At 39.4% G+C, this 12,701-nt stretch overlaps 1 protein-coding gene across 2 annotated transcripts in view; it reads left to right on the forward strand.

Moving 5' to 3' along the window:
* Window positions 1-11,303, forward strand: part of LOC124711478 (DNA-directed RNA polymerase III subunit RPC4) — a 53,069-nt gene extending 41,766 nt beyond the window's left edge. Inside the window, exons 5-9 of one of the 2 annotated variants that reach the window (XM_047241585.1) lie at window positions 672-749; window positions 864-1,015; window positions 7,489-7,617; window positions 9,523-9,684; window positions 10,843-11,303. In XM_047241585.1, the coding sequence (XP_047097541.1) occupies window positions 672-749; window positions 864-1,015; window positions 7,489-7,617; window positions 9,523-9,684; window positions 10,843-10,968 (647 nt within the window). In that variant the 3' untranslated portion in view covers window positions 10,969-11,303. The remainder of the gene's footprint in view (window positions 1-671; window positions 750-863; window positions 1,016-7,488; window positions 7,618-9,522; window positions 9,685-10,842) is intronic. The other variant, XM_047241586.1, reaches the window with a different exon arrangement.
* Window positions 11,304-12,701: the final 1,398 nt, after the last annotated feature.

Here is a 12,701-nt window from a genome sequence, read left to right on the forward strand (position 1 = left end):
AGTAATTTGACACAGTAAAGTACTAAGCTGCTCATAGTAGCTCTATCAGCTGCTTATTTATTAATTTCTTTCACCCTAGTAATGGAAGTTATGTTGTCAATGATGTGAAATGGCAGTTGGAAGTTTGTGTGCTGTGCTAATTAAATTATTAAAAATTTCGGGGCTCTCTTCTACCAGCATATTTACTAAATATGGAAATGTTTCTAGAAGACATCATCTCTCACTTGTGCAGCTTGAGTACTTAATGTTATCTGCATCTATAAACACACCCAGCTAACCATTGTGAAGTGCATGGCAAAGGGTACTTTCCAGTGTAGCACATTTTATCTTCTTGTTCCATTCACATTCAGAGTGGGGAAAGTAGGACTGTTTTAATGGTTCCATATAAGCTTTAATTAATTTAAACTTCTCTGCAGTTCCTGAGAGAGTGATACGTAGGGCAGTGTACAATATTCCTAGATTTTATATTTGCTACATGTTTTGAAACTTTATAAGTAAGCTTTGGCAAGATGGTTGATATCTGTCTTCAAGTGCTGTGAATTCATACCTGCGATGTGATAACTTTACTGTTTGACCTTTACAATATCAGTATTATGAGAATTTAGTTAATTTCAGAAGTAGTACTTGCTAATGGCTATGTAAATTTAAGAAAATGTATTTCCTGCTTCCAGAAAAAAATGTGAAGCAAGAAATAAAGACTGAAGCGAAACCTGAAATTAAGAAGGAAAAAGATGTGGATGAAATAGAAAGTAAGTGAATTATTACTTTACAAAAAAAAAAAAAATGACTTATTAGTTACTCATGTTTCATGATTTTTGTCATTCAGGAGTCTTACTTTAATCTTATGATGTTTTCATTAACAGAAACAGTTATTTCAGTTAAGCAGGAGAAACCTGATAAAAATGATGTTGAAACTATGCAGACGGATTTTGGGGGACACAGTGCCCAAACTGGTGCTGAAAATGAAATGCATAGGATTTTTAATAGTACGGAACCACAACTTATTTTCTTTCAGGTCAGTTTACTACACATTATTTTTATTTTACTCAATATGTTTGAACTAAATGTTTACAAAAAGAACAGATTTGTAGCTACTTTATTTGTAAACAATAAATAAGTGAAGTTATCGAAATGGTAAAGAGAGGGTTAAGCATATAATAACTCTGAAATGAAAGAGAGATGTGAGAAAATGATGAGAATGAATATCACGTATTGGTATGTATTATATGGAATCTTATTGTGATGATGATATTTGAATATTGGTATAGTGAAAGCACAGAGAATTATGTGAAATTGAAGTATTGACTGCAGGAAAATGACAATTTATGTGATGATTCAGTAGGATATTAAAAATTACATAACGATGGTGTATTAAGAAGAATAGCTTTGGAGGAATTTCATGTTAAACCTGTACTAGGGAATGCTACTGTTAAGGGATTTAAGTTGGTTGGTTGGTTGGTTTTTGGGGGAGGAGACCAAACAGCGAGGTCATCAGTCAGATCATAGTAGAGAACGATCAGGAAGGAAATCGGCCATGCACTTTAAGAAGAACCATCCCGGCATTGGCCTAAACAATTTAGGGAAATCACAAAAAACCTAAATCAGGATGGCTGGATGCGGTATGAACCATCGTCCTCCTCAGCGTGCTAACCACTGTGCCACTTCACTTGGTAGGGATTTAGGAATAATGAACTTATAGGAATTTGACAGTATTATGAAAAGGATGGTTTTATCAACAATAATATTCAATGTATAAAAATCTAATATAATTTAACAGATAAAAAACCTACTCAGCAAGAAGGAGCAGGAGAACGCACATACAAAGGTATTAAAGTTTACAAGCTTTTGAAGCCAGTGGCTCCTTCTTCTGGTGGAGATGTTGAAGGGGAAGGAAGAGGGGTGAAGGAAAAAGATTGGTGAGGTTTAGGAAAAGGGGTAGGGTTAGGAAAATTCACTCAGAATTCCAGGTCAGGGGAGACGTAATGGGCTGGATGAGAAGGAAAGACTTATTGTTGGGAACTGCACCGGACGAGATTTGAAAACCTGGGAGCTTAAAGATGGAAGATAGGGTAATACACAGGATGGACATTACTGCCAAAACATCATGTACAAGCTAATAAGAGTGAAAAGCTAAGTTCATTGTATGTGATAGCATGGGAGAGGGTGGCAAAAAATAGGCAGGTCAAAAAATGAAAGATATGGAAAACGAAAATGGAATGAAAAAGGAATAGTTACTATGAATAAATGCTGAGACTGAAGAAATTAATGTAAATTAAGGCCAGGTGGATGGCTAGAACCAAGGACATGGTGTAGTGCCAGTCTCCATCTGCAGAGTTCTGAGAAATGGTGTCTGGGGGAGGAATCCAGATGGCAGGTGTGAGGAAACAGGCACCATGGTCATGACTGTCATGTTGTAGAACATGCTCTACAATAGGATATTGTGTGTTGCCAGTGTACACCCTCTGCCTATGCCCATTCATCCTAACTGATAACGTGGTGATAGTCAAGCCAATATAAAAGGCTAAACAGTCTTCACATAATAACTGGTACACAATATATGTCTTTTCACAGGTGGTTCTCCCTGTGATAGTGTATGTTCTGCCAGTTGCAGGGCTGGCATAAGTGGTGGTAGAAGGGTGCATAGGGCAAACATTACAATGGGGACAGTCACAGGAGTAGGTGCCATAGTGTAGAGGGATGGGTGCAGATGGAGCATAGGGCCTTACAAGGATACTGCAGAGGTTGGGGGGTGACAAAAAGCTATTCTGGGTGTGGTGGACAAAATGTTGGACCGAAGTACCACATTTTAGGGCATAATTTTAGGAAGTCATACCCTTTTTGAAGAGCTAATTAATACATTCAGGACCAGGATAATGCTGAGTGATAAGTGGTGTACTCCTAAGTTTTTTTTTTTTTTAAAAAAAAGGGGTGAACAGTACTAGGATTTGATGTGATGGCCCACGAAATCTGCTTTTGATCTAGATTGGTGGGGTAATTATGTCCACTGAAGGCTGAGGTGAGAACGAGGGTGTATTGCTATAAAGAGACTGTATATGGACAAATATGTTTGCCTTGAATGCAAAAGCTGTATGGAGGGAATGTTTGACGTGGAAAGAAGGGCAGCTGTCACAGTGTAAGTACTGTTGTTGTTTTGTGTGTCTGAGCCCTATGCACCCTCCTACCACCACACATACCAGCCCTGTAATTGGTAAAACACACAATATCAAAGGGAGATTTATGTGTGAAAATGATAGATTGCTACTCGCCATATGGATGATGAGATATTAGTTCACAAACAGGTGCAACAGAAAGATTACTAAACATGTTAGCTTTCAGCTAGACAGAGATAGTAGTCTCGTGTGTGTGTGTGTGTGTGTGTGTGTGTGTGTGTGTGTGTGTGTTTTACTTTAGAAGAAGGCCATTTGGCCAAGAGCGCACATGTTTAGCAGTCATTTTGTTTTGTCTGTCTGTGTGCTCTGCTCTATATGGTGAGTAGGAATCTATCCTATTCTTAATATTGTCATTATTCCAACCTGGAGTTTCCATTGCACAGGGATTAGAGTTTTTGAAGTCTACCTTCTGCAAAACCCCGTTTATTTGGGTAAGTAGAAAAAGAAATGCATTGTGTTTTCTGGAAGGTGGAGTTTAAGACCCCAAATTTAATTTGAAAACATGGAAAAAAGTAAGTCAACAGGAGTATATGATCCCAGCAAGATTATTAGTATGGGAAGCATCAGTAAAGTAAGATGAAAAAAATACAGAACGACATTTGGAATATGTATCACAGGGACTGGGCGCAGCAAGTGTTCTAACATGATCACCTGCCCAGAATGAAGCAAATCTGAAAAGTAAAGGAGGGGGCAAAAAATGAGGGGCAATATGTGGACCAGGGAAAGGCCTGGGGTTGAGGAAAATATGGTAATCCAAGACAATGTAGTAAGTTGGGATCAGGCAGCCGTTTGGAATTAGATATGTGCTGAAGAACAATATTCACCTTATAAAGTTCTGTATGAACAGTTTTAGAACAACCTGTTCAGAGAATATGAATTTTTGTATTTATTCTGCATGACATATTTTTACCATGGAATATTTTGTTGTTATTGTAAGTGACTGACTGGTTTGGCATTTTGATCAAAAATGATTTTGAAGTTCTCCCATTGCAGCATATTAAAGAGAGCTTGTAGCATAAGTCTGGATATGTCAGTGAACTAGCAAGGGATTCTCATGCAGATGTATTTTTTATCAGTAGTGACGGGGTTCGGATACGTACAGACACGTGCTTGCAAGCTTTATTGTTGAGTACAAGGGTATCAACTGTACTATGAATAAACAAGTGTAGAAGTTATACAATCCATAAAAAAGTTTTCAAGGACTGAGCAAGCTAAAGAAAGCATAGCTTAGGTGAGAAGCCATTTAAGAAAGTATGAAACAATAGGAGAAGTTGGAAAATGTAAGAGAGAACTGCAAAAGTCATGAAAGCTTAATGATAATGTGAAAAGAAAATCAGAGGAGAGTATGGAGTAATAGTGAGTGCTAGCATCTCCAAGGTTTGGACTAAGAGCTAGTGGCGTAAGAGATAAATGGGGTTCATGTGAAACCCAGAAACGGTTATTTGCTACAGTCTACTATTGGTTTTGATGCCAAGTACTGTCATCAGTCCATCATCTGGAGCACAGTCCTCAAGCTCACTTCCCAAATAGGTGTGCCTGTTGAAACAGTAGGATCATTACCACACCAGAGAGCAGATCAGCCTTTCAACAAATTCTGACAGCAAAGAGCAGATCACTTTTTTGCTTTGTTGCTGATGCTTGATAATTTAGAAAAAAGCTAGAAGCCAGAATTATTTCCAAGCACACACCTTAACAGAATCTTTTGTACAAATAGACAACGTAACAATTTCTCAGTCTGTCACTATTTTATTGCAAAATTAAAGAACAACACACATTTGCAGTGTGCTGTTTTCAGGTGCCTATACAGGGTGAGTCACCTAACGTTACCACTGGATATATTTTGTAAATCACATCAAATACTGACGAACCAATTCAACAGACCGAACATGAGGAGAGGGGCTAATGTAATTGTTTAATACAAACCATACAAAAATGCACGGAAATATGTTTTTTAACCTACGTTTTTTTAAATGGAAACCCATTAGTTTTGTTAGCACATCTGAACATATAAACAAATACGTAATCAGTGCCATTTGTTGCATTGTAAAATGTTAATTACATCCGGAGATATTGTAACCTAAAGTTGACTCTTGAAACCTCCGACGTTCAGTTGCATGTTGTAACAAACATGGGCCACGGTCGGCGAGCAGCATCTGCAGGGACATGTTTACGATGATGACCGTGCTTACGAGTGTGGCTGTAGTGCACTGTTGTGGTTTGGTCTAGCTGTCGCAGTGTCCGCATGTAGCGCTTGCTGCTATTGTTATTCTGCATTCGTCACCGCACGCAGACCAACTGTAGTACACCGTGTTACCAGACGTCTGTGATAGTGTAGTGTTGTAGGAACTGTGGCCATGGTGTATTCAAACTCTGAAAAGGCGGAGATGATACTCATCTGTGGCGAGTGTCAACGAAATGCAGCTGAAGCCTGTAGGGTGTATGCAGAACGGTACCCGGACAGAGAGCATCCAACGTGCCGCACATTGCAAAAATCTACCGCCAACTGTATGCAACAGGTATGGTCGTAGCACGCAAACGGGTCCGTAAGAGGCCCGTCACAGGAGAAGCGGGTGCAGTTGGTGTGTTAGCTGCTGTTGCCATGAACCCACACACGAGTACACGGGACATTGCGAGAGCCAGTGGACTGAGTCAAAGTAGTGTCATGCGCATACTGCATCGTCACCGCTTTCACCCGTTTCATGTGTCGCTACATCAGCAATTACATGGTAATGACTGTAATCATCGAGTGCAATTTTGTCAATGGGCATTAGTAGAGAATGCGTTGCAGTTCTACCTGTTTACCGATGAAGCGGGTTTCACAAACCACGGGGCAGTGAATCTACAGAACATGCATTACTGGTCCGTGAACAATCCTCGCTGGCTCAGACAGGTAGAGCGACAGCGACCGTGGACTGTAAATGTATGGTACGGAATCATTGGCGACCACCTCATTGGTCCTCACTTCATTGTAAGGGCCCAAACAGCTGCAACATGAATCGCGTTTCTACAGAATGATCTGCCAACGTTGCTAAAAAATGTCCCACTGGAAACGCGTATGTGGTATCAGCATGATGGTGCACCTGCACATTCCGCAATTAACACTAGGCTGACCCTTGACAGGATGTTCGACGGGCGTTTCATAGGATGTGGAGGACGCATAAATTGGCCAGCCAGTTCTCCTGATCTTACACCTCTGGACTTCTTTCTGTGGGGTACGTTAAAGGAGAACGTGTACCGTGATGTGCCTACAACCCCAGAGGATATGAAACAACGTATTGTGGCAGCCTGCGGCGACATTACACCAGATGTATTGCGGCGTGTACGACATTCATTACGCCAGAGATTGCAGTTGTGTGCAGCAAATGATGGCCACCACATTGAGCATCTATTGGCCTGACGTGTCGGGACACACTCTATTCCACTCCGCAATTGAAAACGGAAACCACATGTGTACGTGTACCTCATCCCTCATGGTAATGTACATGTGCGTCAGTGAAAAAGACCAATAAAAAGGTGTTAGCATGTGGACGTAATGTGCTGTTCCAGTTTCTTCTGTACCTAAGGTCCATCACCGTTCCCTTTGGATCCCTATGTAATTCGGTGCTCTCCGATACACACGATCGAACAGCGGAGGAGTGGTACTCAAGCGTCAACTTTAGGTTACAATATCTCCGGATGTAATTAACATTTTACAATGCAACAAACAGCACTGTTTACGTATTTGTTTATATGTTCAGATGTGCTAACAAAACTAACGGGGTTCCATTTAAAAACACGTAGGTTTGTGTTAAAAAACATACTTCCGTGCATTTTTGTATGGTTTGTATTAACCAATTACACTAGCCCCTCTCCTCACATTCGGTCTGTGGAATCGATTCGTCGGTATTTGATGTGGTTTACGAAATATATCCAGCGGTAATGTTAGGTGACTCACCCTGTATATGTATTCTGTACTGTATTAAATGAATTTATCTCCTACATTCTTTTTTTAGTGATAATGTTTCTGGTAACTGTAATGTTGCTTATTTGACAATGTAATGTCATCCCTGGTCAAAAGAAATATAAAATATAATTTTGTGTGTCAAGCCACTGCCTTCTTATATAATTGATATTAAATAAAATCACTAACTACCAATAGATGTAAGTATACAAAAATCAGATATTTGCCAGTCATTATCCAAAGCAGCACTTAATAACAATTATATTCATATTAATGGTGAAAATAAGGTAGTATGTAACTTATATCTCCAGGACATCCAAAAGGTTCATTATTAATTCCTGTTAATAAAAGTATTAGCACTGCCTTCTCTCCTTGCAGTTTCCCGATTGTCTACCTGGTTTGAAACCTGAGCAGTCATCTGGTCCTGCCAGGCCATCGACAGCTAGACCTTCACCTGCAGCAAGGCCTTCAACCTCGGCAAAGCCACCAGCTCCAGCTGAGCATTCGGTAAAAATATTTCCATATTCTATGTATTAAGCTCCTTAGCTGAACTAACTTGGAGTATGGCAATTTCTGATTACATTGCCCTGCTCACCTCTTTTCCATCATGTAGGAAAATTCATGTGAGTCACACATCATATTTGTGTCTGCTTCAGATTCATTTGATATGATTTCCACCTTTATAATTGTATTTATGTCATGTATGTGAGAACAAGATGAAAAGCAATAGCTTAGGTGCATACAGTATACTGTTATCAGTGATCTTTTGTCTTTGTTACATTGGTAAATGTGGTGCCTTAACATATGAGGTAATATAACATATGGTGTCCCACAAAGATTGATATTGGACCCACTCATTTTCGTATCTATGTAAATGATCTGCCAGTGACTTCAAATGGTAGTTCAGCAACTGTAGGATTTGCTGATGACAAGCATACTAGTCAAGCGTACCCATTCATTCTTACCAGACACAGACCGAGCAATGTGGAGCAGTGGTTAACAAACACTTTGGACTCACATTTGGGAGGATGGCAGTTTGAATCCACATCTGATCATCTGGATACAGGTCTTCTTTTTTCCTTAAACTGCTGCAGGCAAAATCTGGGATGGCTCCTTTGAAAGGGCATGGCTGATTTCTTCTCTATCCTTCAAACATTCCATGTGTGTGTTCCATTTCTAATGACCTTGATGTCAATGGGATGCTAAACTCTGATCTTCATTTGTTTGTTCTTACAGGGTATATCCAGAGGATAAATGAACAGACCTACTAACAAAGACTCATATTATGCAGTTTTGAACAAGCAAAAATTTCCATACTGGCTGGCACCAGAAGTAGACATTAATCTTCATACACTAAATTAAATACCCTTTTTAAAATTCCATGGGGTCCAGTTAGATTACTATTAAAATGAGGTCAACACACAGATCAACTAATCAAACAGTTCAGTTTCTCATGTTTTGCTCTCAGAAGAACCTATCATTGTATTGAACTGAAGACAAGTGTATTGACTTAATTTGCATTTCACTCCTTATTGTCCCATGAAATTACCTTCTTGGGCAGTGCAGCCAAACAAAATTGTTTATTTGCAGAAGTGGGCAGTAAGAATATTGTGCGAACTTGAGAACTGAACATTTTCAGGAACCTTTTTAAGTATTTTGGAATTCTTACATTCAGTTCCCAGTATATTTTTCTTAATGGATTAAGCTGAATTGTTGTGCACACAAACGCAGCACAAAGCAAAAAAAAAATTTTCATGTAGATTTTGTCTCATAGTCTAGGATTCTGAATAAGATTAAGTACTCTGGTGCAGGTATATTGGACAAGCTCTCATCTAACATATTAGGGTTGTTATAAAGTTTGAATTATACATCCAAAAATAGTGATGTAATTAATTTTCTGTTTGTTTGTGGTGACATGTCTGTAGTTCTGGTGCACACAGAACATCACACATCACAATATTGTAGCAGCCCCTTGAGGAGCCAAAATAAACTTGTGCAACCCATTGATAAAGTGGAGTATCTGTGTAGTAATTTGTTTTTGGTAGCAGTGAAAATGTTGCCGCCAAAAATGAATTGCCATATGACTTCCTATTTTGTCTATGGCTTTATAATCATATTTTTGTGCTCATAATTAAAAGGTCCCTATCATTTTACCCTTTTAGTACAAGATGAAGGTGCAAATTTCTTGTCTGGAGTTCATTTTAGAACTGATTGTTCATAACAGTGTGTGTAAATTGCAGTATGTTCTGAATAGCTTCCTGGAAATTACTTGACCTAATGGAACAGTCTTACATTCTCCAGCAGCTTTATTGAGTCAACCAAAATGTTTTCTAGTCTTCTTCTTCTTCTTCTTTTTTTTAATGATCAGTTTGTTTTTGAATAAAGTACGTTTAATGCAATTACCTTTTGCAGGCAAATGAAACTGATAGTGATAATAGCAACAGATGCACTCTAAAAGATCTGTCAGAAGGTCTGATTGGCAAGGTGCAGCTGCTGAAGTCTGGGCGTGCAAGGCTTGTGCTGGGTGATACAGTGCTTAATTTAGAAATGGGCACCCAGCTTGGCTTCCGACAGGTCAGTACTGTCTGTGTAATTCTGAGTTTCTTATTAAGGAAAACCATCCAAGTCCTGGAAGACTCCCATTCTTTTAATGTAATTTGTTCTTCTACTGATACATGTGAAACAGAGAAAGTTCATTAAAACTTATATTTATTTTCAATTTTTGTATACTACTGTGTGCTTGAACAAGAGTATGCCCAAAATTAAGGCAAAAACTCTAGCTAGAACTGTAAAATTTGTTTAGGTTTTGTATTTCAAATTATCTTTACTTTAAAATGTAGAGCATTAGAGGAAAAGAGAGAAATGTCAAAGAACTGGAAAATGAGTGGAGAAACAAGCAAAACATCTATTACTCTTTTTAGAATCTCAGTACAAAAACAGATACACACCCCCATAAGAACACTGACTATTTGAGTGGCTCCCCTGGCAGACAAATGAGGGGACTGAGAAATAACAGTAAATTTCCAGTTCTTTAAAGAATCAGACTCCATGTATAAAACATTTTCAGACCATATGATTACAAATGAGAATTTGTTAAATATTTCATGTGAAGCATGTAAGAGAGAAATTTAGAAAAAGTTAAATTTCCATTTTGCAGGCACATTGACTGGTATACTTGGATACTGTGTGCAAAAGTGAGTTGTTATGTTCGTTTACACACCACCCATCAATCAGCTACATACGAGTGGTTGTCTTTCTTGATTATTGATTGTTTTTCTGTTCATGGTTCTTGTATATTTTCTATTCAAGAGAAGTCTCACCTTGAAAATGTTAGAGGCCTGTTCCATTACTTTGTCATAGTTTTGTTCATTACAGTTCCCATTGTTCATTAATATAATGAAAGATCACTTTTGTTGTCAAATGTTTATATGAATCTGCAAACTCACCCCCCCCCCCTCCCCTCCAAAAAAAAACCTCTTCCCCCCCCCCTCCTGCCCCTTCCTCCCTCCCCCACCCCCTCCTCTCTCTCTCTCTCTCTCTCTCTCTCTCTCTCTCTCTCTCTCTCTGTGTGTGTGTGTGTGTGTGTGTGTGTGTGTGTGTGTGTGTGTGTGTGTGTGTTTGTGTTTGTGTTTGTGTTTGTTTGTGTGTGTGTGTGTGTGCGCGCGTGCGTGCGTGCGTACCAGCTAAATTAGGTATCCACTTTCTGTGTGCTAACTATTAGCTTTGTTTCAGGATGTTATATGTGTCAACTTGGACCCTTCAACACACGGTGGAGAAATGATAAATCTTGGGCCTGTCAACAATCGTATAATCTGTTCACCTGATCTGGAAACTATGCTGGCAACAACAAAAGCTTGAGTCATACAATAATCATCAAATTGTTAAAATTCTTCTTGCTTGCTGCACACAGTTAATCTGTTCAGCTGATCTGGAAACTATGTATTCAACCACAAAGGCTTGAGTAATACAATAATCATCAAATTGTTACAACCTTTCTGGATCAGTGTGGAGTATTCTTTGTGCTTTCTTTATTGTAACACACTTTCACTTTCTGTGTGTATGTGGGAGGATTGGATAATGTCATCTACAGCAGATGCAGAAAGATAAATGTGAAAATATCTGTTCATTGTCTCCATTATCTATTGGCCAAGCCAACCAAATTGAATCTGGTGTTGTACATATTGAGAGTTGTATAATCATAATATATTTATATTTAATGAAAAAGTTTCTCTTTATTTACACCTTGCGTCACACGTCTGATTCATAGTTTTAAATATATTGTATTACATTTCTTATTTGGGTAAATTATCCTGTACTCTTTGATTTGGGTTAGAATAATTAAAAGTAAAATTGAACTCAAATAAATACAGATGGAAAAGTTCTTTGTTAGTCTGAAATGTAGCAGCAAATCAATAGACCAAATGACAGGTCCCAAGCAGATGACGTGGCAGTTTTTGGATGGAGCATGAATGACTGGCACCTTAACTGACTCCAAGACATGACTGTTCACGTAACCAAACAATGTAAATTCCAGGTTGGAAGATCAACAATGTAGGAAAAGATAGATCACTGCTTACCGAAAAGATGATGCATTAAATTCCAGACAAGAGCAGTTAGAAGACGTTTACGCATAAGCCTTTGGTCACAGTCTTTATCAGAATAAGGAAGAGAAACACACAACATTCGGCCACAGAAGCAAGCAAGCACATCTGACGCACACATGACCACCAGCCAATATGGTTATGGCAGTCATCTGCTTGCTTGTGTGAAAGAATGGTAGGTGTTTCTCCTTGTTGTCCTCAGGAAGGCTGTGGCTGAAGGGTTGTGTGTAAGTGTCTTTTAATTGTGCCTGTTTGCAACTTAACATATCTCTGTGGGGAAATAGCACTCTGTCTTTTCCTACATTGTTGTTCACATAACTGTGTGGGTTTTACATGGCGTTGAACCGTAGTAACACACTTTTAGGATAAAAACTACATTTATTTCATCACTTTATAGAGCGAATACAGAAAGATAGCTGTCAAACATAGCACTAGAACACAAAGAAAAGTAGACAAAACCAAAGAGCATAGTCAAAGAACTGTCACTTCGCATCAAGAGACGCAACAGAGACCCCCGTCCCTGGCACTGCGGAGCACAGCGGGGCAGAGCTAGCACATCTCCACAAAAAAATCTTCATGCCAGCGTGGTGGGCGGAGGCTGCATCCAACATGCGAATTGCATGGTTCAGGCGCATCATCATCAGGGTCCCGTGCATCGGACAACTGCACAGGCGGTGGCGAGTCGGTGGGGTCTGCAGTGGGCGAGGTGTCGGCAGAGGCAGGTCAGCAGGGTACAGCGAGAAGTGGCTCCAGGAGGGACCACGCAGGCTTTAAAAGTTGTATCGAAACTGTACTTGGGTGGCCATTGAGCAGAATCGCGAATGTATTGACCCCCACGGCGTAATACATGGTGTGAGCCAGAGTATGGTGGTTGCAGAGCTGCACAAACAGAGTCATCTCATAACATGACGAAATCACATGATTTCAAGTCCTTATGAACAAAGAACTGTGACGTGATGTGAGCATGAGGTAGAGGCTGGGGCAGGCGTC

Source organism: Schistocerca piceifrons, chromosome 8, assembly GCF_021461385.2.
Source record: "Schistocerca piceifrons isolate TAMUIC-IGC-003096 chromosome 8, iqSchPice1.1, whole genome shotgun sequence".
In the NCBI taxonomy this organism is placed as follows: Eukaryota; Metazoa; Arthropoda; class Insecta; order Orthoptera; family Acrididae; genus Schistocerca; species Schistocerca piceifrons.